The sequence below is a fragment of the Pteronotus mesoamericanus genome, unplaced genomic scaffold (assembly GCF_021234165.1).
Source record: "Pteronotus mesoamericanus isolate MK-2021 breed Mesoamerican mustached bat unplaced genomic scaffold, CSHL_Meso_final contig_33, whole genome shotgun sequence".
In the NCBI taxonomy this organism is placed as follows: domain Eukaryota; kingdom Metazoa; phylum Chordata; class Mammalia; order Chiroptera; family Mormoopidae; genus Pteronotus; species Pteronotus mesoamericanus.
The window spans coordinates 9837364-9861282 of record NW_026555135.1 but is presented as its reverse complement, the minus strand read 5'-3'; the positions used below and the strand labels follow the sequence as shown (position 1 = coordinate 9861282).

General features: G+C 35.6%; 1 protein-coding gene across 2 annotated transcripts; it reads right to left on the bottom strand.

Annotated features, from left to right (window-relative positions):
* Positions 1 to 408: 408 nt before the first annotated feature.
* Positions 409 to 23919, bottom strand: PCF11 (PCF11 cleavage and polyadenylation factor subunit). 2 transcript variants are annotated; one of them, XM_054576348.1, is made up of 16 exons: positions 23423 to 23919; positions 19667 to 19792; positions 17421 to 17609; positions 16880 to 17074; positions 14657 to 15771; positions 14075 to 14255; positions 13491 to 13974; positions 11394 to 12955; positions 9498 to 9597; positions 6920 to 7039; positions 6305 to 6410; positions 4025 to 4208; positions 3392 to 3547; positions 2916 to 3008; positions 2384 to 2419; positions 409 to 1505 (listed from the first exon to the last, which is right to left on the bottom strand). In XM_054576348.1, exons 1-16 carry the CDS (start codon positions 23612 to 23614, stop codon positions 1290 to 1292), a joined length of 5055 nt encoding a protein of 1684 aa, XP_054432323.1. In that variant the 5' UTR covers positions 23615 to 23919; the 3' UTR covers positions 409 to 1289. The 2 variants fall into 2 exon arrangements, with proteins under 2 accessions (XP_054432323.1, XP_054432324.1); XM_054576349.1 differs by having other exon boundaries at positions 13884 to 13974.

Below are 23919 nucleotides of genomic sequence, written 5' to 3'. Positions count from 1 at the left end.
CCCCCCTCCTTTATAAAGCCTTGCTATGTCCAGGTAGTTTGGTGTGCCTATTTCTATCCTAGCATTTATCGTAGGGTACTTTTTTAAATTGTAGAAATAGCGTGGACTAAGATAAAGCCAGGTTCACATTCTTGTTCTACAACTTTTTAAGTTGTACCACCTACCATGTAGGATTATTTTTAAGTGCCAGAGAAAATGTATGTAAAATGTTTGGCTAACCAAATGTTAAATATTCAACAAACTATGACTTTTTATTGTTTTATATGCCTATCTCCTCCAATAGATGGCAGAGAAGATTAATGTTGCATCTCCAAGTGGCTGGCTGGTTAAGTGCCACTTCAAGTTTTAAAGGTGATGAAAGAAGTCACAATCTAAAGCCATTCAAGAAATAAAGACACACAAACAAAGTTTCTTTATCCTATTTATTACATGTATGAATATTAACATCTCATGGTATTCATCTAATTCAGTCAAAACCAACAAATGATAAAAGTAAACCATCTTTCAAATGAACATTCTTACAGATTGCCCTGTAACTTAAAATAGAAGTATGTTCACTGCATTAAATTGTGACAAATTTGAAAAATGTCATTTAAAAAAAAAAATCACCTTTAGTACTTAAATATATTCATCGTTTGATGGCATCAGTGTCCAACTTCAATAATAGTTGCTTCATTAGATACTCTTCAAAAATGGACATCTGGATGGTTCTCTAAAGCTGGAAATATATATATATATATATATATGCAAACATGTCCTGTTTTGTTTTAAAATTTTTCAAATCTGGCTTTTCTACTTGAGAAAAGTCCTGCAGTGCTCTCTCACAACCCCCTTTTGAAGAATAAAACTTAGACTTTGCCTCCGTAATTGTGGGAGCTACTAGAAAAAAATCTTATGTTGAGGTTGCTGTTTAATTCCATCTTCACCCAATAAAAAGTACAGAAACACTATTTGATGGTGTGCATAAATATTACACTCCATGGATAGCAAAAATATTTTTTATTTATAATTTACAGTTTCACAAGTGAAAATCGTACATTTTTACACATACAATTTCATTTTGTTAAATTTGCACACATCTACAGAACTTTCACACAACAAGCACCTGAAACTGTGCAGGCAGTAGGAAATGCAAATACTAAAATGTATTTATTAACCAAATGACAGCTGAAGGCCCTGCCTCAGCTAGACAATTTATATAGTTATGTCTATATATACATAAATTCTTCACCTTCTAGATCCAACAGCAGCTTTTTTAAAAAAGAAAACCATACCTTTCTCATTTTATTTTAAACTGACTCAACTGTATCATTTTCTGTTTTAATTTCGGTGGGTGTTGCTATGCTTTCCTCTGTACAAGCTGGTGGAATATCAATTTGTTCTTCCTTAACTTTGGGACTTTCAGAGGGTTCCTGCAATTCATTTTTCACAATGTTCAACATAATGTTCAAAGGGTTTTCAACTGGTGTCTTGCTGGGAGATGGTGTACAATCAAATGAAGATGTCTACAAAATGAAAAACCCTATAAGTACTGATTAAAGATCAAACATATCACATTAAATGACAGTCTTATAAAGATCCTTATTGTGGACAAAGAAACAAACATACTTGCTTCCCTCTAAAACATGCTATAAAGGCAGATTCAAGCATTTAACATGTACTCAGCAATGAGCTAAGAGAAACGGTAACCAATAAAAGGCCAAAAGAGGCTGATTAGATATGCTTCTATAGCTAACCCCACACAGATGGTAACTTCTATGTATAGCCTGGGATTTTTGCGACTAATTTTAAACACTCAGAGGATTTCTAAAAGCTCCACAAACCCTCAAAACATCCTACAAAGTCTACTCTTTTGATGATCTACATATATATACACCAAGCTGCCTCTTGAACCTGTGGAACAAATCTTTGAAAGGCAGTGTTCCAGTATTTGGTTTTTAAAAAGTGGTCACTCTACAAAAAGATTTTTTAATTTCAATGGGAAACAGATTGGTATCTTTCAGATTCCATGTGTGATCATTTAAAAATTCTCTGATATTACATGGCTGAGTGAAGTACGTAAGAAAGCAGTAAATGCTACCCATCGCTCTAGAAACCTATTCCTATCAATCCTCATCTTTGAGTTTCCCTCATATTTCTCTATGACTAGTGCTCTAGTAAAAGACATCAAGATTGAAGTGAATGAAATGCAAGAAATACAGAAATTTTGCAATTTTAATCAGATTCTATCAATCTAGCACGAATATTTAATGAACAATCTAAATGCTACATCAAAACACAAAAACAGCTCAATATCTCAATATTAAAATAATGATATTGCTCAGATGCACAAAATAACAAAATTTATTAATGTACATAAGAACAGTAACAAAAAAGAACTTACATTTTGATAATCTTCATAACATGATGGATGATAAATCTGAAGCAAAAAGATAAAAGTAAGTAGGTACTCATATGTATATTCATTTCTAATGGTTATTCTAATAAGATTTCTAAACTAAACCAGAAAATAACTATCTTTGGAAAAAGAGACAAAAATTTGGTTACAAATACGGATAAAATATTTTTCATCCTGATTTCTCTTTAAACTTGGCTTTCTACATTAAGTAGATAACATGGTAAGTTTTCAAGATATTAACAGTTTTGATGATGAAATACAAATTTAGAATCAAAACTGGTTAAGCAGAAAGACTAGATTCCTAAGACCTAGTCCTGGGTTTATCATTAACTAGTTATGCAACCTCTTATATGACTACAAAACCAGATGACTGCTAAGATCCCTTCCAACTCAAACACTGACTAAAATTCAATACCTCAGAAGTACCTTTTTTATTAAAAGCAAAAAGCATTTCTGTCAAAGTGGTGAGCTACCCCTACAAAACAAATCTTAAAACTTATAACGAAATGAAAATTACCTTTCCATCTACTCTAATAGCATTTTTTAAATGCCATTCCTCCTCCTCTTCATCCCAGTATTGTTCAAATTGTTCTTGACAGATTTCACAACTCTAAAATAGAATCATATAAAATGAAATTTACTAATAAGACACATTAAGTAAAAATATATAAGCATTAAATGGAGAAAGGAATTTGAGTTTTCTGAAAGTTTAAACAATGTTCCCTATGTAATACTGATATAACAGGTAACATTTCGCTGCTGTTGGTCAATATTATAACTATAGTGGTTATAAAACCCAAAACCAGATCATAGAGTACAACTAATGAATCAAGCTTACAAGAAATCTTTAAAAAAAAAAGTTTTGCTTTTTGGCCTCTGGCTAAGATCAAGTGAAGAAATCTTAGAGGGATGTAAATAAAGTGATACATTTATGATCATTTACTTAAAGTAAGCGACATGAACAGAGGGGGAGTATTAGCAGTCTTCTCTTACCTCAACTGCTCCAGCTGGCCCTGCAGGTACACTTTGGAACTCCTTTTCTTTAGCAGCTTCCTGTGTTTTGAGCACAACTTCTTCATGCACCTTTTCAAAAAACTGGCTCTTTGCACGTTCTTCCAGATCAGCTATTTCCTCAAATTCTATCCAGTCCTTAAAAGGAAGGAGTTGATTTAAGAAGAATATTTTCATTGTTCCTAAACTTTTACTGAGTACCTTCAATATAATGCCACTTAAAGATAAGGGTACATTCTACAATATACTTTAATTATGCCTTCTCTTTCAGGCCCTTAACTAACAAACATAAAGCAACCGATTACAATACTAATTTTCCATTACCTCTATAGTTACAATCTACTAATTTAAACATGATCAATTTTAGTATACTTAAAAAAAAAAATCAGTCACAGCAACTTGGAATTTTAGGTCTAGAAGAAATCCTACTCTAATGTCAACAAAAAGCAAATACATACTGTTCAAATTTCTTTATTTAAAAAACCTTCTATATACTAGGGGTCAAATATTCAAAAAAGTCACAAGTTACAAATACCTCAGCAACTACTTAAACTAATACTTTTAGAATAAAATTTAAAGGGTAAAAGACAGATCAGAGACATATGAATTACGTACTGTTAAGCTGTAGTACCAACGTCTATGAGTGACTTTTCTGCTAACATCTTTTTCAGTTCTGTTTTGCCGATAATGCCAGTCCAAGTGATCTGCGTATACATCTGTCTGTGATGTTGTAAATCTCATTCCACAAGAGTAACACTGAATACCAGTGTACAGTCGATTTATAACACTATCATAACGTCTATTTTGGAAAAGAGAAATAATCTTTAGTTTTGATGGCTTAAAGGACTTTAAAAAAAAGACAGTTACAAATATTCTAGTTTTCTGTATTTTAATAATGGTGAAGTCATTATGCGATGAAATAATGTTTCAGCTAAGAGCTATTAATACCCAAAGATCATTATTATTTTCTATTAATGTATATTACTGGCCCATTTTTCCTTAACTTCAGTAAATTTTGGAACATGCAGTCTATCCTATTGTTAACAGACCTGGCTCAGTCACTTACTTCCTTTTGACTAAAAATGGAGTAACCATGAACTAACTAATAAAGCAACAGCGGGCCTGTTCTTAGACTAGTGTCAGTATCAAGGTGGACACAGCAGGTGTATATGGCAGAATAATCAGATTTTATATCTCCAGATCTCTGAAGTTCTCAATAACTCAATTGCCCCACCCTGATCTAAAGAACACTGAAAGAGGCGCAGAAGGAATAGTATTTGTATAGATTACTAAAAAGAAAAATTAGGAGACTAATGAGAAACTGAGGTCAGCAAATCATTTTTTAGAATTGTGGGCTCCCTATTTGGAAACAAACTGTATAAAGACCAAGGAAATCCACAAACAGGGCAGTTACAAACTCCAAATGATTTTTTAAATAGTAGAATAAAGCAAAGGACAATACACTAGTTCTTTGTATACCAGCATATAAAATAAATATTTAGTCATTATTATTAATATTGAATGAGTGAATGAAAAAATGGTTATATAACTATATGGGACAAAGTTGATAGAACAGTAAAGGAACTAGCTAAATCTTCACATTCAAAAAGTTAAGACTTCTAAACATGAGAAATCAAGAAATGTGGTAGATCAGAAAAATACAGCATGAGGCAAAAGTAGTTTTACAGTTGTTCATATGGAAAATAATACTGTAATAAATAATACATGAATATACTTCATGTGTTTCATGTACGCACAATTGTAAACCTCCTTCACACCACCATGTATGTATATTTTAAAAAAATAAAAGCAAATGCTAGGAACCACAGAAAAAAAGTTAAAAAAAAGTTTGCCTCTGGGTGAAAAGTAGTACTAGGAGAAAGGGAGATCATCTTTTATTATTTATTATATGCCTTTCATTACAAAGCTTTAAGTATGTGAAAGTACTCAAGGAAAATAAGACCAGCAACACTGAAAGGAAAAGAAATCAACAGACAAGAAGGAAGGGGGGGGGAGAAGGAAGGGAAGGGGAAAGTCAAGGAACATATAGCAAGGACTCATGGACAAAACCAAAGGGGAAGAGCTGAGGGAGGGAGGAGAGGGCAAGGGAAAGTGGTGGGGGGTAGGCAGAGACAAATGTATTTGAAAAAATAAAAATAAAACTAGAAAAAAAAAGTATTACTTTAAAATATTGATTTTAAAAGAGTGAGAACATTAGCTGTTCGGTTTTTAAATCAAGTACTCATAAAGATATAATAAATCCATACAGTAGCTTTAAATGTTTTTTGTAAGTAATATAGGCAATAGAAAACTATGAAGGATATGCAACAAAGGTTAACACTGTTATCAGTAAAGTGAGAATTGTAGGTAATTTTACTTTCTTGATTTCATTTGTATTTTCTATTGTCCACAATGAACGTGCATTACTTATAAAGTGGAAATAGATTTTTAAAAATTTTTTTTAAATACTAGACTACAAAAATCTAATTTTCTTAACCACAAATGTGTAAGAATATCAATAAAGAAAAAATAATGAGAATTAAAATGAAAATACAAAGGAAAATGAGTAATTATCATTATCTAATATTTAAACTCCCTGTATTTGTTCTACCCAACAGAGATATGAAAAACACAGAAATTTGCCATAGCCTTCAGGCCTAAATATTTGTGCAGCAGACATATTTTAAAAGAAGATTTAAATAGGCTTCCTAAAGTTTATGTTACATTATGTATAGTTTACAACATTAAAAAAGAAAAAAAGAAAAAAACCCAGGTTCCTAAATTTTAAAAACAGCAAAACGGGTAAAATTAATAGCACTAATAATACTGTCCACTATTAGTAAAGTCACTGTCCTTTTTACCTTAGAAAATTAGGAAGAAAATTAGATTACATACTGTTTCAATTCTTCAATTGTAAAATTGGTAAGATCTGGAACATCTTGATCTTCATTTTGATCTTCCTCCTCTTCAGTGGAAGGCTGAGCAGCAACTTCATTTACTTCTTCAATTGAAAAAAATAAATACCAATTTCTCAATACTATTCTCCATCTATTCTTTACAGCAGAATAGCACAGTGGTATAAGCAGTAGAGAAGCCCATCTTGTCTACTCAGTGTTTGTAATCTTATATTTACATAATGGCCAAGAAACCTAATATAATTCTTTATTTTGATAAGTAATATTAGATCTTTAAAAGTCAATCTTCACAAAACTTTACCTCATCAATATTCAAATTACTTTTTAAAAACTAATATAGAATAACTACTAAAAAGTCTGCACATTATCTGCAGAAGGAATGTTAGTCAATTAAAACAATGTCCACTACAGAAATAATTACATCTTAGAAAAATTTAAAAATATTATAAACCAATTCTATTAGATTTTCAAAAAATAGAGTATACCTAAGAATTCAATTGTTATAAGTAAGAACTTTTATCAAAAATTATATCATATCATACATCTTTACAACTTAGTGGAGCTTTGTGTAGATGAAGTATGGAAACACACTTACGTGTTGTAGCTGAATCAGGCTGAGACAATTTGAGAATTCCTGTTTTTAGCAGTTTTGAAAATAATTCATTTACATCCACCTGACTGAGATGATTATCAGGATATGCCTTAGGAAGGGCTCCTTAAAAAAAAAACAAAAAACTTTTCAAATGAAACTAGAACTTAAAGGTATAAATTACACTAAGCATTTTCGAAGTTTTCTTCAAGATGTCCTATCAACAATAAAGTTTACACACTCTTGTTAACAATGAACGTAAGTATCTTAAAAGCTCCTAAAATGAACTTTGTATCTTAACATATTCTAGAACAAATACTAAAAACACCAATACTTTATACTCATACTCCTTTCTATGCAAAAACCATTTCTATTTCCAACTATCTAATTTTCTAGTCCTTATCTTCTAACTATATAGGGAGAAAAAAAAACCAAGAGCCTAAGTGCAAGTACTTCTCCCTGCCATGACTACCCAGGGAAACTAATGCAGGAAGATGAGCCATGTGGCTCAGAGTGTCCCTTCCCCTATGCCCTTTGCTGTATTATTACCGTTGCAAAGTAACTCAGGCTATTGCTGAACAGGTGTGAGGCTTATTAAAGCTTCAATAATTTAAATAAATGACAAAAGGATACCAATCTTCTCTTTAAGCTCACTGGTGAGGAATCAATCCAATTATTTTGATAAGCACTAATCTAATTATGATCCTTTCACTCAACTATAAAAATATTTTAATATATTTGTATGTCACCATTATGCATCTCACTACCTCTAGAAAAAGCTGTGAACCACCAAAAATTCCTCTTCATGAAAAGAAATTCAATTTGCATCCACAATACACATAATGCCTGCTGCTAACCACTGCATAGTCTTCACACTTAGCACAATACTTGGACACAGTAGGCTATCTTAATGTCTGTTGAAATGAATGTCTGAATATGTGTATGAATGAATAAATCACCCCTGATAGTCAATAACAATAAGATTTCACATACTAGTTTAACAATTACATTTCATTGAAATTAGCTATCTATATGTCTCACAGTGGTAACCAGCCATTCACATGTCTGTGGATTGCAAAGTTTAGTGATCAAAAGCATGATCTACAGAACCAGACTCCTTGGTTATTCTACCTAGAAATCCCACATTCTAGTTGTGTGACATGATCACATTGCTTCTATGTTCCTCAGTTTCCTTCACCTATAGAACGGTATTAATAGTAATTGTTCCTATCTAAGGTCACTATGAGGACTAAAAATGAATTAATAATTATAATGCACTGAGGTGTTTGGTACTATATACACTATTTGTTAAAAAAAAAAAATTGCAGTTTTTGCACACCAAACGTAAAACAAGAAATTCTCAACAAAGAAAACTGAATTCCAGATAAATACATTAACATAGCACTTTACAAAGTACTTCTGCATATACACTCTCATTTGATTCTCTTACGAACAATTCCTAGGCAAGTAATAACTTTTATCATATCCCATCTACAGAGGAAGAAGCTGAAGCCCAGAGAGGATATATGCTTATATCCTGACCATCCATGAAACAGCAGAGTAGAGACTCTAAGCCTGGTCTTCTGACTTTACATTCCAAATTCTTTCCTTCCCTTTCATTACAATGACACCAAAAAAATAATAATAATTAAAAATATCAATTATCCCAATGGTCAGCCTAGAAATTAAAAACAGCTTTCAAATTAATTGAATGAATTTCTTTTGATGACACAGCTTATGATCTAACACATAAACTAGAACTTGGCTAGGACTGTCCTAGTTACTTTAGAAGATTTAGACAAGTCCCTAAATTTGTAAACTGAATACTGCCATACCAGAGCATGTTTCTGAAGATTCAAAAATAAAGCAAGTATCACTATGATTTGGTGGGCTAGTTTTCAATATGTTAACTTTGCAGTTATTTTATAAACTACCATAATTTATATACTTCCTATTTTTCACATATTAAAACTAAAATTCATTTTTAAAGCCCTTGCCTCCAATGTTGTTATTGTATCCATAACAATTTCGTTACTTTGTAAGAAACAAAGGCGCTTATCAGAGGAGCTGGCTAAGGGAATCAAAGAAGTTTTTTTCTATTCTTTAAATACGCTGAGTATAATTATTTGAGTGCCCATAAAAAACACATGAATAGCCCAACTTTACTGGCTTACAAGGCAATGTCCCCAGTATTACTTAATGTTTATTGGATCATCACATACATACACACAAAACAAAAACTCAAAATAACAAATATCGGCACTTCTGATGTTTGTCGTATTTCCTTTCAACACAAGTGTTACATTCCTATGCCACCTTCCAGCTTGCACCCAATAGATTTCATTCCTCCTCTTTTTAATGGATTACTAGTCCTCACTAACCATCTCCAGTTGTAAATAGAATCAATGTGAACACACATCAACGATGTGAACCCAGAAAAAGAACAAAAGTCCAGGCAGCTTAAATTTCTCTAAATCACATTATGCCCTCTCAACATTGCCATTTTTTAAAATCAACAGGTAGGTATTGAATAAGACATTAATTATTTGTTTTTTTCAAAAGACAAAGTTCAAAAAGTACATACCGGAAGGATTCTGAACAAATGCTCCAAGATTTTGTGGATGAACCGGTAAAAATTGTTGTCCTTGGCCAAATGGTACTGGCTGAGCAACACCAGTAAGAACCTTTAAGAGAAACTTTGGTTTTAAGAACATCCTTTCCATATTTTAAGTAAAATTTTAACATCCAAATCACATAAAAATATTCACAGATATCTTAAGGCCTGGTTTCCATGATAATAAAGATTTACAAGTATTACCTGATTGGTCACTTCTAGACTTTCTACAAAAATGAACAATATCCTCCTGAATCTGTTTCACAGAGTTATAGGGAACTGAGAATGGATGTGAAGCTGCTTTGAAAAGTTTAAGATACCATGCAAACACAAGATAGACGTCAACTAGCTGTGTAACCTTACACAAATCACTTTACCTTGCTGGTGCTTTCCCTTATTTTATAAATAGAAGAACTGACATCCAGAGATGTGACCTGTATCAAAAGCTTGTTTTAATTAGCAATCTAAACTCCTTTGTGATTATCTTGGCCATCATACTTTGGGTTACAAAGTAGATTGTAAAAGACATCAAGGGAATGCTGAAAGTAAGAGTCATGAAACAAGTACTATATAGCATACCAATAACTGTATCTGTCGTCTAGAATGAGGTAAGACTACTACATGTTGCTGGTATGTAAACAAATATCCATTTATAAGCCTTGTTCAGTATCTATGTGAACTTTAAGTGGTATGTATACATAATAAAAACTCCACCAATTCTGTATAACATAGGAAGCAATACTAAGTCAAGTCCCATTCTAAAGTATCTGTCAATAACTATCATTTCCTCTAAGAACATATAATACAGTAAATCTAACTAGGCAGGAGAACTGTTTCTTCAGACTACTGGATATCAACAGAAGACTGCTTTCTATCAATAATGCTTATAAGGTGCTCTTAAAAATCTTTCTTCTTGTTTTACATTTTCTCCCATGCAATGTTACTGGCACAAAATGATATCATCCTACTGAGAACGTGTCAGCAACTGGAAAAGAACTAAATTTAGCCCAGGAGAATTTTAGCAGGCAAGCAGGAGTAGTCATTAAATAAATATCAACTGAATTAATCACAAATTGTAAGCATGTTGCTTTAAAATTATTTCAAAATACATTTTAAGATGCATTCAGAACAAGGACAAAAGAATACCAACAGGTGACTACACATGTTCAGGTGATAAAATGAATATATTTGGAAGGTAAGTCACAGGTTTGCTATGTTGATATTAATGTCAAATAATTCTGTTTTGAATGGCTAAAAAGGTGGCGAAAAATGAGAGGAAGAAAAAGAGTAAGACTATAAAAGCATGGGCAATTTGACTTTCTTAACTCAGACTAAGAAGTTTTAAAAGAGCAGTTTAGAAAATAAGCTCTACAGTTACTTTAAAACTTAACAGACCTCACAGTTTTACACTGTAGCAGAGGTTATAGACATAAACACCCTAACAACTGTATAATACTTTACTAGCCTTAAAGCCTAAAATAAAAAACCATAATGGGAAGGCTACGCAGGTGTCAAGGCAAGAGGTATATGGGAAATATCTGTACCTCACAGCAGAATTTTCCTCTGAACCTAAAGCTCCTCTAAAAAATAAAGTCTACGGGGGGGGGGGGGGGGGGGGGAGGGAAGTGTGTGTGCATGCACAGCAAGCTCCTAAATACCGAAGAGCTAAAATCAATTTTGGATCAAAACTGCAAATTTCTTCCCCAAGACTCTCCTCCCACATCCTTAACATGCAGTGTTTTGAAATACATTATAAATTTTCCAATCTATAGAATAAACTATCTCCTGAAACCTTCCTCAAACCCTAGAAATATTAAAAAGTTATCTCCACACAACATAATTTTACAGTAACTGCAACAGACTTACCTGTTGAGATCCCTGAATATTTCCTACAGTTATTGGAGCAGGTAAATTGCCAAAATTTCCAAATTGAGAACTCTGAAGATTTTTTTCATCAAAATAGTGTCCAGAAGCTCTGTTAAGGGGATTTGAGAAACTCTGGTTTCCAGGGCCATGTGGTCCATTAAAATTTGGTCCTTGAGGTGAATCAAATATTTGTTCATGTCTTTGGAACTGCAGTCCTTGGGATGGGGCATTAAAAGCATTGCCAGGTGGATCATTATATGGACCAGTCTGATTGAAAGAAACTGATTCAAGCCTTTGTGAAGGATGATTGTCAAATCGTCCACCTTGAAGACCAAGGGGAATATCAAACCTTGATGCTTGCTGGTGTTGTGGACCATCAAATCTTTGAGGTACACCATCAAATCTTGGTTGAACCTGCTGTCCAGGTGGTCCATCAAATCTCTGTGGGCCTGGCTGACCAGTCCTTTCAAATCTAGGACCCGGCTGACCATGTAGTCCATCAAATCTTGGTAAGAGTGATGGCTGACCTGGCTGCCCATCAAACCTTAAAGCATGACAACCATCAAATCTTGGACCACCTTGACCCAGAGGCCCTTCAATTCTCAGGCCACCTCCTGGCACAGGACCCTCAAACCTCATTCCACCTCCTTGTTGGACTAAAGGTCCTTCAAACCTGATCCCAACCCCTGGTTGACCATGTGGACCCTCAAACCTAAGGTTCCCACCAAGTTGATTATGTTGTCCTTCAAACCTCAGACCAGCTACTGACTGACCATGAGGGCCATCAAACCTCATTCCAACTCCCTGCTGTAGCAAAGGGCCTTCAAATCTGATCCCACCTGCTGGCTGACCATGAGGTCCATCAAACCTAATTGCGGGCCCTGATGGACCATGACCCCCCTCAAATCTAAGTCCACCTATAGGCTGACCTCGGGGATTATCAAATCTGAGTCCACCCACAGGCTGACCATGAGGTCCCTCAAACCTGAGACCACCCACAGGTTGACCCCGGTGTCCCTCAAACCTGAGACCACCCACAGGCTGCCCCCCTGGTCCTTCAAATCGTAGACCACCTGCAGATCCCTCAAACCTCAGACCAGGGGAACCTTCAAACCGAAAACCACCTCCACCTGCCTGACCAATTGGCCCCTCAAACCGCAAAGGTGTCCCAACTGGTCCTGGAGGACCTTCAAATCTCAAAGGACACCCGCCTCCTAGCTGACTTTGTGGTCCTTCAAATCTCAAAGGGCCACCTCCCCCAATCTGTCCAGGAGACCCATCAAACCGAAGAGAACCTGGTGCAGGAGGTCCATCAATTCTAGGGCTTAATTTATTAGGTCCTTCAAAAATCATCTTGGCTGGGCCATCTCTGGTTACTGATGGCCTACTAGGTCCATCAAATAATGGTCTGTCTTCAGCTAAAGCTGTAAGTCGCTGATTTGTATCAAGGCCGGCAAACCGTGAAGCTGGGCTATCTACAAATGGTTTATCTGAATCTTCATATCTAGGCCGCTTAAGTGGAAAACGATCATTGAATGGTGATCTCTGCTCCTCTCGTACACCTTTTAAAAAGAGAAAAAAATTATTTTCCCTGCATCTCAACTTACATAATTATCTTAAAATCTTCCTATATTCATGTAAATGTTTATCCAAAAATATCCAAAACTATCTCACTTAGAGGGGAGGAAAAAGACAGCACCAAGCAACAGGTAAAAGGCTGCCCTCTAGAGTCAGACACACCTGGGTAAAAAAGAAAAAATCCCCATTATGTCAACTTACTAATTATTTGATTTTGAAAACAAGTTATTTAACCTCTCTGGTCTTATTTCCTATCTATAAAATGAGGTAATATATATTTCATTAGGTTGTTGTGAGGATTAAATTAGATTACATATATAAAGAACCTAGTAAAGTACCTGGCACAGAGTTGGCCTTTTAAGTATCATTAGTTCTATTCCCTTCTCTGTGAGGGGGAAAAAAAAATCAAAATAGAAAAAGGTAGTCTGAACAGTCACAAAAATCCATCCCCACTTAGCTTGTTCATTTTCCCTTCACTGCTGTGTGATTCAATAGGCATAATCTGATTTAACTTTCTACCTTTAGCAGAGACTTGCTCGTCATGTCTTCTCCGGCCCTCATGGGGTGAAAGATTCTCAGCATAAGTACGACTCCCAGATATAGGAGAAAGACGTCTTGCTCTTTCACTAAATTGTTCTTTTCTGTCAAACTGTGCTCCACTATTCCTACTTGCATGTTTACTTTTGGATGGCTCACATTCTATTCCAGACAACAAGGCATCAGTCAAAGGGTAGTCAAAAATATCAGGATCTAAGAGATCAAGTCTTGGAAATGAATGCTGAACCTGTGTCCTTTTCAGTTTTGCTTTATGTTCATAGTAGGTTAATTCAGCATCAGATAAGAGAGGTTTCTTTTTTAATCCACCTTTATTTTCTTCTGTAGGACTATCGCGTACATTGCATCTATGTTTACCTTCTTGATACTGAAATAGCTGTCGAATTTGATGCACAACAAGAAGGAACTCATCCTGTGTAATTTCACCAGATGCTAAACGTTCACTCGTCTGCATGGGGTAATAAAAGGAAATCAAGTGTTTTAAATATAAATAGTACTTACAAAAATACTTAAAGAGAATAATGACTGCATGGGATCATGGTATCTACCTTTTGAAGTAATTCTCTTTTGCTTGCAAGAGTTAACTCTTTAGGAATCTGAAGATTGGCATCTACACTTAATCGATGCTGCTGCTTTGGGGCTCGAGGTGACAAGATTCCTTTAGTGCTTGACCAGCTTTCCCTATGTCTTAGGTGAGGAGATTTACTATGTTCATCACCCTGTTGTAAGCTGAAAACCATAAAAGCAGTATGTTACTTCATAAAATTTTTTTAAATACTCGGGACCATACTTAGGAATTCTTTTCAAAGGATCTGGTTAAAATGAATACATGTAATCATAAAATTCAATGAGTAAGAGCACAAGATCTGAAATCACGAAAATCAAATATAAATTCTAATTCTTGTATGTCCTGGATTTGCAGCCTTTGGTAGATTAACCTTTCTAAACTTCACTCTCCGTAGCTGCAAAATAGGATTAATGGTATTTAACCTATGATAGGGTTTTAAGAGTTAAATGGAAAAATACAGTATCAATTATAGCACCCAGTGAACATTATCCAATTTGTAAGTTACCACTATGTTTTAAAACGTACACATTCTTCTAACTGATTAAAAATGTGAACATCCTACCTTTTATTTTCTTCCCAACCAGATTTCCATCTTTTGGTAGACTTGGAACTTTGCCAATTTTCTACATTCTCTTTTGGTTCAGTGCCTGATTTTGCAGAATGCTGATTTGCAGCTTCTTGTGGTCGGTCCTCTTCAGTCTTTTTCATTCGCCTTGGATCTCGAACATCCTGTTTAGTACTTCTCTTAGCATTTCTTTCTTCCCTAGAAGGCGGCATAAATTCTTCCATATGGGACTGCTTACATCCTGACTGGCGAATCTTTCCAGGTTTGGGTGTTGAGGTTGGAGACATACTCCTTTGCCTTCGTTTGGGTGACCGCCTATCTCTTCTCTTAGGAGAATGTATAATCGGTGACCGAGATTTGGGTGATCGAGATCTTGATCGCTTTCTAGTACTTGATCTCCCTGGTTTTGTTCCCTGTTTTTCTGACTCGTCTGTTATTGTATCCTGTTTTTGTACAATGCCATTAACAATTTTATTTCTACTTCCAACCAGTCTGTGTTCAGATGATTTCATATGCTCATCTTTATCTTTTTTTTCTGTGGTTTTTCTCTTCTCTTTTGTATCATCATCTTTGCTATCAGTCTTATCTTGAAGATGTTTTTTTAATCTTGGATCTCTCTTGCTCATATCAGATACCCTTGGGCATTCAGATTCTTGATTTTTCAAGTCTTTTGTGTGGGATAATTTGTTTTTTAAAGGTGATGGTGATTTAGATTTAGATTTAGATTTAGAATCTAATTGATCAAGTTCTTTCTTCGTTTTTTCACCTGATTTACTTTTTTCTTGTTTGGATGAATTTAGTTTTTCAGAGGGTATAGTTTTACTTATCTTAATGTCAGATTGGTTTAATGGGTTCATTAGGAATTCTTTTCTGTGACTTTGATCTTTTCCATGAGAAGAATGTTGACTCATCCTATTAAGACGGGGATCCCGGTTTGTTCCTTTCAAATCCTGAATTTGTAAGGATGGACCTGGACGGCTTTTCTCAGGTTGCACAGGAACCTGATGGGGAGTTTTGACTGCCATTGGGGGAATTTGTGGAACATGTAATTTGGATGGTGCAGATCCAGGACCTAAGTTGGATGTCTCCTGCTGAACACTAAGAGAAACGGCCTGAAATACAAAGAAAATATTCATATTAATAGAGTAAAACATGCAGATTATTTATCAAGAAACTGAAATCTAAATATGCTTATTCAATACATCCATTTATTCAATGTTGTTTTTACACTGTATGCTTCTAATGTTTAAATGGAAATTAAAGTGAAAAGAGAAAATTAATGTGCTTGCATGGCCTGTTACTTCTTACTAGTACTTTACTTTGGAGTTTTATAGTATAATCTCTTGGTAGAATGGAAAAAAATATCCACTTTCCAATTACTCAGGATTCTGAACCAGACTGATGCTAAGAAACTGCTAATTAAATCACTGCACTTCAGATTCACAGTCAATTATCCCAGCTAAATTCTGTTATAAAATTTAGTTCCTCCAAAAGTGGCACTGATAATAAACTTATAAAACTCTGCCTTCCTGTACCTCCTTACTCTCAAATAAGTTCCAAGTAAAATAACTTAGTGTAAGGTCATTGGTGCATATAAACATGTAGTCTTCCTGGACTGCTTAATTTTATGATGGGTTGTTTTTGTTTTTGTTTTTTGACTTCTAGTACCCGGATTTCTACTCAAGAAGCATAAGCACATAAAAGATTCAAGACTATAAAAACGTTCGCCACAACATTGCTATCATATTGGGACTGATATTAAATCCACATGACATAATTGTTAATAAAACTAAGATGTTACCATAGAAGATAACAATCCAGTAAAAAATACGTGGGGGCCCTGGCCGAGCACCTCAGCTGGTTAAAGCATCATCACAATATGCCAAGGTTGTATATCTGACCCCAGGAAAAACATACAAAAACCAAGCAATGAATGCAAAAATAAGTGGAACAAATCAGTGTTTTTTTCTCTCTCTCTCCCCCTCTTCCTCTCTAAAGACAGTAAATTTTTTTTAAAAAGGTACTTGAAAGACAATAGTGTATAGTTTATATTCAAGTGAGTTTCACAAGGATATGAAAACTTGCTCTAACAAAAAACACAATTTGTGAAATAAAAGGAAAATACTATTAATAAAAGTAACGTGTAAGATTCAAATACAAAATATTACTTATCAGAAGACATGTTTAAAATTATTTAAAGTGCAAATTTCCTCTACTTACCAATTGTGCTTTAGCTTGCTCTAATTCAAGCTCCAGCTTTTTCTGCTGAAGTTCTAATAACTGTTTTTGTTTTGCCAGTAACTGCTGCCTTATTAGTTGTTCTTGGGTAAGATTCTTTTGTATATCAGGAACAATTGGAGGAGTAGAGATGCTAGGGGAACTGACCACTGTGCCAGGTGTTGAAGGCTCTTCAGGCTATAACAGAAAATTATTTGTTAAAAAACTATAGAGAAATAAAAAGGAAGCTGAAACTAAAAATATAAGCTTATCTCTTAATAAATACCATTTATAATTTTAAACAGCCAATCATGTTTAAAAGGATGCAGAAAAACATTCTGGAATTTAAAAATCAAAGTAAATATACTATGTAACACCTAACAATAATTTATTTTTAAATGCATTGTGAACCTGAAGGGAAAAAAAATTTAAAAACTGTTTCAACACAGGATATTCTTGGTATTTCCTTCTAGCAAGAAATTTTAGAAAAGTCAAAACTTGACAGTTGAAAGTATTAGTTATATACCATTCATGTAAAACTTACCGATTTATTTAAAAATTTAGGATTCACATGGATGCTAGATGTATTCACATTGGGGGGTAGAGGTTTAATAGGCCAAGCAGGATCTAACGAATTGACTCTGACATCCAGGGCATAAAGTTTCTTCAATGGGAATATTTCATCCCATGTGGAACGTAACTTAAATAAACTTTTTCTAGTATTTTCATCCACCTAAAACAACAGAACAATTCTATGGCTTGTTAAGTTACTATAGAATGTTTTAAATATTAAGTATAACGCTATATCAATCTCTGTTGTACTCCACATACAGCATACATACTGCTCTTTCATGAATATATACAACAGTAAAAACTTATTAACGATATATTTGGTTTGCAAATGTAAAATAAAGTTCTCCCTCAAAAAAAAAACAATTAGAAAAATTAAAGTCATCATCATCTAGCCTTCGTGAAAGCAAACCACTAGGCAAGTCTTTGTACTTTTAAAAGTACAATTCTACAGGAAGTTTGGCTTTGAGATTACTGAGACAAAGACGATATAGCCTGCAGATGTTCGTGTGCTTCAAAAACCTCAACTACCTTCTGGCCAGAATGTAGATGTGCCAAAGTCAGACCTGAACAAATTATAAATGGACTTTCTTGAACATGTTTGTCACAAAATAGGAGAGGCCCATTGGAAAAAACAGTACAAAATGTTTCCAAATTTTAGGATTTGATATAGAATTCCTAATGTTATTCTTACTCTGCACAAAAACATAAAACTAGTGAAGCGTTTATCTGATCAAGTCTTAAATTTCTTAATTTACATGGTAATACAATGTTAAAATTAAGACAAAACTGTCTCACTAATCAATCTGCTGCAATACAATGCAATACAGTATCTTGATACCTAAGAACAAGCTATTAGTGTGGAAGATACCTTAAGTATTAAAATTCAAAATCTTATCCACTGATTAGCTTGTTTTATAACTTAATGCTCATGCTTATGATGGGCATCACATTCTAAAAATTAGCCATCAGAGAAACCTAGTACTTAGGAAAACAGAATTAGATATTTAACTTTAGAATACACCTTGACTATGTCTTTAAATAATTATATTTACTACAAGGTCATTTTCATCAACTGTAGTGTGAAGGCCCAATTAGATTCAGTAAAGGTATTCTACCAAACACCGAAATGAAATTTGAACATATTGAAACTGAAATCAAGAGGTTGGTTTAGATCTCCAACTTCTGTAAAGCAGTGACCCTCTCTCTCTTCTTAAGGCTATAGGCTCAGGTAACAAGTATTTAGCAGAAGTTTACAATACACTACTAACAAGCTCCTTAACAGTCTGAAATACAGCTTTTCAAATTTCTTTCATATAATACTTACTTAGCAGTATTTCTTTTCTCTAGGAACTTAAACGGGAAAAAAACCACTCAAGCAGCAACTGCATTTTCTGTTCTCTCACACAAGTAAAATCTGATACTGAATAGTTTTCAAAATAATCCAAATTCTCCAAGTCTAACAACTATAAATTTTCCTCAAACACGACTGCATCTAAAATATAAAAACTACCAATTTTTTACATTAGGAAACAATCTCTAAACCTTAATATCTTATAAATGCCCTTTTGCTTCGTATGAAAGGTAAAACCTGACTTACTTCAGCAAGTCCTTTGTCCTCAACATAATGCCTGTATTTACCAAACTATCAGATACAATGTTATCAAAGAATGTTCCATCTCTGGCTATAGAAAACAAGACTTTTTTCTCAACACTAAGGGGATAAAAAGTATTTCCAATATAGCCTAAGGCAATTAACTAGTCCACTATTCACATATACCTAGAGCACTCATAAAAAAACATACTTAACAAAGTAACAAGAGGAAACATTTCCAGAAAAACAAAATCATGTTAAGTTTCATGCATCAATCACAGGTCCAGACACACTGGTGGATTATACATGTTTTTTTTTGTTTTTTTCAGATAGGAATGGTCAACACCCTAACACCAGAAATGTAAACAATGAAATTTGAAATACCCTTGCTAGTTTCAGATCTTTTCCCCCCATCTAAAAGCAGTCACCTAGTCTTAAATGGGTCAAGTAAAACCCCTAGAACCTGCATTAACTAACATAAAACACTACCTTTAGCATGGTACTTGATAGAAGTCCAAGAGAATAAAATATTTTACCACCCAAGAAAACCCAACACAAAGGCAAGTATTTATTTAATCAGGAACACATTTTTTAAAAATTCAAATGTTTCTAAATGCAATATATACCTTTTCAAACACACAAATAAATGTTGCAACTAGATTTTTAGTAAAGGCAGTGAGATACTCTCGTCCAACGTTTTTCACGATAGAATCCATAAGGTACATAACAGGAAGCTTCTCTGAGGAAGGAGCCTGAATAAAAAGAAACTGAGAAGTTTAGTATAATGAATTGCCACCAGAAAAGTACTTTTAAAAGTGATTTTTAAACCTACAATACAGACCTCTTTTTGTTGGTAATTTTAAATAGTTTATGAAACATTTGTGTTCACTCATTCCTTACAGTGACCTTTAGTTGAGCAGACAAAATAAGCTCAAAATCACCATTAAGAAAAATCCAATCTCTAGGAAACTCATTTAATGCTCAATGGAATTTCAGGTTCATATGGTAAAGACCCATTTTAAGTGACCAGAAATAAGGACTATTTTATGCAATCCAAATTTAAGCTTTGTGATCCATATTAACTTAGAGTGGTGTGCCTAGAATCAATGAAGTTTTCAGACTTCTGGCAGAAACCCTAATTTCCATAAGCATAGTTTATATGTTAAAGTCTATGAAGCCTGTTACCTGTAAAATCATTAGGATTACTTCTCTATAATCCAATGTACAAAGAAATTAAGTATACTTCACACATGAAGTTAATGGCAAAAAAACACCTTTAAACTTGCAGGGAGGTGCAAATTGATACAAGAAAAACTGGATGGAGCGGCCGCTGAGTCATGTAAATCAGGTTGAACTTGACTCTGGAAACCAGGATTTGTCCTGAAGATTTTCTTCACAGCATGGACTCTCCGTCGAATTATTTTTCCTCTGACACGCACAAACCAGGGGTTCTAAATTTGTGCAGAGCCAGTGTGGTGATGTGGATACAGGTAGCCCTTTCCAAAGCAAACAAATGTTGCCCCAGTTCAATTGCAATGCCTACCCATCACTGGCTTTTAGAAGGCACAGTTAAGTTTCCTGAAAGCATCAGCAGGTTCACAGACTTGCTGAGGAGCATTAACACACACCACATACACTAAGTGTTAAATCCAACTCCACTGGAGCAACCGTGATTTAAAAAAAAAAAAAAAAAAATCACCCCATTTACCCATCCCATGTGTATAGGAATCTTAACCCCGAACAACACTTACCCATAGCTACCTGTAGCTAGGGTAGGCTCACAGTTCTGCAGTACACAAGTCCATCATTTCACAAAACCAATTGCCCATACAAGTGTGTAGAAGAGTGCTCTTGCTTCCGATAACCTTTACTACAACCAAAGTTGGCTAAGGAAACACTTGAATCATCTTGTATAAAAAATTTCTTTTACAATACTACCTAATAAAAGGGTTTCACAAGGCCACGGCATGTGGGTAAATTAAGAATCAACATGTCAAATGCTTTATTGCTGTGTCTTTATCTTACCATGTCATGTTTTACACCATTTTAGTCATTGTGGTATTTATGAAAATAACAGGCTCTCTATAAAACCAAAATCTGTTCAGTAGGCTAATTTTTTATTGCACAAGTGAATCCTATATGTAACATTTTTCGCTACTACTGCCTCATAGCGTCAATTTAGGTGTGAATTCCTAAGTTTAGTAATGCTGAGATGCTAAGAGAATAAGGACACAAACATTCACCTCCAGAAACACAAAACCAAGCCAGTTTGCTACCAAATGACAGAAAATCCCTCCCCTCACCCTCAACCCCAACCCTGATTATTTCCCCAAAGTGACTTTTACATCTTTTCCTCAATCTGGTTTTACAAAAATAACCAGGAAACGTGTGCCAAAAAAATTTCGGCTGTCTTTTATCAGCAAATAGTCCATCTATTTTCACCACTGTGTAGCCATACACAAATACAAGTTTTAATGTGATTACTATAATTCAGCATTTACTTTTCACCTCTTGTGAAGATCTTCTGGATCCATTAAAACCCAGCAAAAAAAAATTTTTTTTGAGTGACAACCTGAGCTGCTAAACATTAAGCTCTGTGGATTATTAGTAACCCCCCTCAAAAAAACTAGGTAATTAGATTTTAAAAATCAATGTTTTTTTAAAAAGCGCAAGTGGTTTCATTTTTTTTAAAAGGCATTCAATGTCAAGTTAAGCCTTCAACAAGGCAAAAACTAAGTTTTCATGTCCAACATGTTTGTGGTATCAATAAAAAGGATGTTGAGTATGAGAAATGCTTCCTTTTTCAAATCTCATACTTTAAAAAAAAAGAACAATAGCTGTTTCACACAGACATTCACAGGAAAAGGAGAATGAAGGCTTGTATTTTAGCTGTCAGACTGAGCATGACAAACTTGTGGGCCCTTAAAAAAAAAAATCTTACTTTTTGTCCTCTTTAAATTAAGATATGAAAGGACCACCTGAAACCGTGTATCTTGTGAAAGGATTTACCCAAGAGTGGATGGAACCTAAAGAATGAACCCAAGTCACTTAAAGACTTTTTTTTAAAACACACAACCACGTAGATAAAAATAAGTCTTGGAAGCAGATTCTACACCTTACAAAGGTAAATAAAAAAAGACAAATACATATTTTATATGTTTTATTCACAAATTTTATAATACCAGTCACACATTTCAAAACCATTTATTAGTCAGACCACTCAGTTTTACACTAGACAGAAACCGCCTCTAAACAATATATTGGTGGTTGTTGTTAAAGTGGCCTTTTAAACGGGGTTCACTCTGCTAAAAGGAGGCTCATCCTGATAATTTCAATCACTAACAACTAGAAAAAACTAAACCATAAGTACAAGCTTGAAAAATAACTTAAAACGCAGTGCTGGGAAGCTATTAAAATTCATCATGATAACCGAGTTTAACAGTAACTTAAGTGACATATCACTCCCACATGAATCCACATAAGAGGAGGACTACAGGGAAATAGGGTGGCAGAGGACCACTTCTGTCAAGGGGTGAAGAAAAGCACGTCTTCACTATCCGGGAAGGGAGGAAAAAAGAGAGAAGGAAGAGGAGGGACTGAACTTTTCAAAAAAAAACTACAAGTACTTGTTACCCAATGGGCCAGTTCTCCACCTACAGGTTGGATAAGATCTCCTCCCCCCACCCATACCCCACCCTCAACCCCAATTTCCCATATTGGGGGACAAATAAAGCACTCCGATAGGAGACTAAAAGTTCTATCTAGCCGCCCCCACCCCAAAATGGGGCTGACGGGTGTGAGCAGCTGCCTGGCTGGCAGGGAATGGATTCTTCTCTCTTCCCTTTTGCATCATGTGCTTTTCAGGCGCCATGTTGGGCTCCTAACAAGCGGCTGCTCCACTCGGGGCCAATTCCCTGTTCCCACCCACCAACAGCTCGCTCCCAGGTCCCCCTTCACCTCCTTCCAACCCACAGTGCACAATTACCCAGAAAGGTACCGGGGGGAAAAGTGGGAGAAGAACCACTCCCCACCTTCCCAGGGGCTTAAAATGGTTTTAACTCTTTACCTTCCCACACCACAAACTGCCTTTAAGTCTCCCCCTCCCCAAAGGGCTCTATTCAAAGCATGTGTCGGGATATACAATGCGGTGGCCTAAATAGGGAGTTCGTAAGCGGAAGTGGGACTCCACCCTTTATCCTCCCCACTCCCTCCCCCCAAGAGAGGCCCACGCTCGAAGCCTGGCCCAAAGACTGAGCCAGAGTTGGGGGGGAGGGTTGGAGAGGAACTCTGTCCCCCTTCGGATGGAAGCGAGACCTGGGATGAGGCTGACACTAAAATCAGGGAGTATTAGAAGAATAGGAGGCTGCGGGGTGTATAAAAACCTTGGCGGTTTGGGCCTCGATGAGAGAGACGATCTCCTTGGCGAAGGGCAGGTTCTCCTCGGCTAGAATGGTCAGCATATTGATGTGCGGTTTGCTATTGAAGGTCAGGTCTTCGAGTGATGACTGATAATCCCGACAGGCGTCCTCCCGGGCCCCCGCAGTACCGGCCTCGGCCGGCGTCTGCTCTGACATTGCGCCGCGGCCCCCCTCCGAGATCCGCCGCAGCTGAAGCTGAAGCCGCTCTCGATACCCCGCCTCCCTTCTGACTCCTCTTCCTCTCCCCGGGTCTCTCGCGGCTCCGGCTTCACCACATGCTGACCGCGGAGGGGGGTTAGGGGACGACACAAAGGGGACCTCGGGTACGAAACGCCGCCCTCTCACGGGTGATCTCCGTCCACTTCCAGCTGCCACAGAAGCCGCTTTCTCCAAACACAAAATGGCGCCGGCACTGGCGGCTCCTGCTCCGAAAATGTCTGTGTTCCCAACCGCTGCGTCGT

What these genes read in the sequence shown, in the direction of transcription:
- PCF11 (XM_054576348.1), bottom strand. Translation starts at nt 23,614, where the DNA reads ATGTCAGAGCAGACGCCGGCCGAGGCCGGTACTGCGGGGGCCCGGGAG. An exon ending in CTAAATTTTTAAATAAATCG is followed by an intron (nt 17,075 to 17,420) that starts GTAAGTTTTACA and finishes TTTCTGTTATAG; the next exon opens with CCTGAAGAGCCTTCAACACC. An exon ending in AAAGAGAATTACTTCAAAAG is followed by an intron (nt 13,975 to 14,074) that starts GTAGATACCATG and finishes TACCCCATGCAG; the next exon opens with ACGAGTGAACGTTTAGCATC.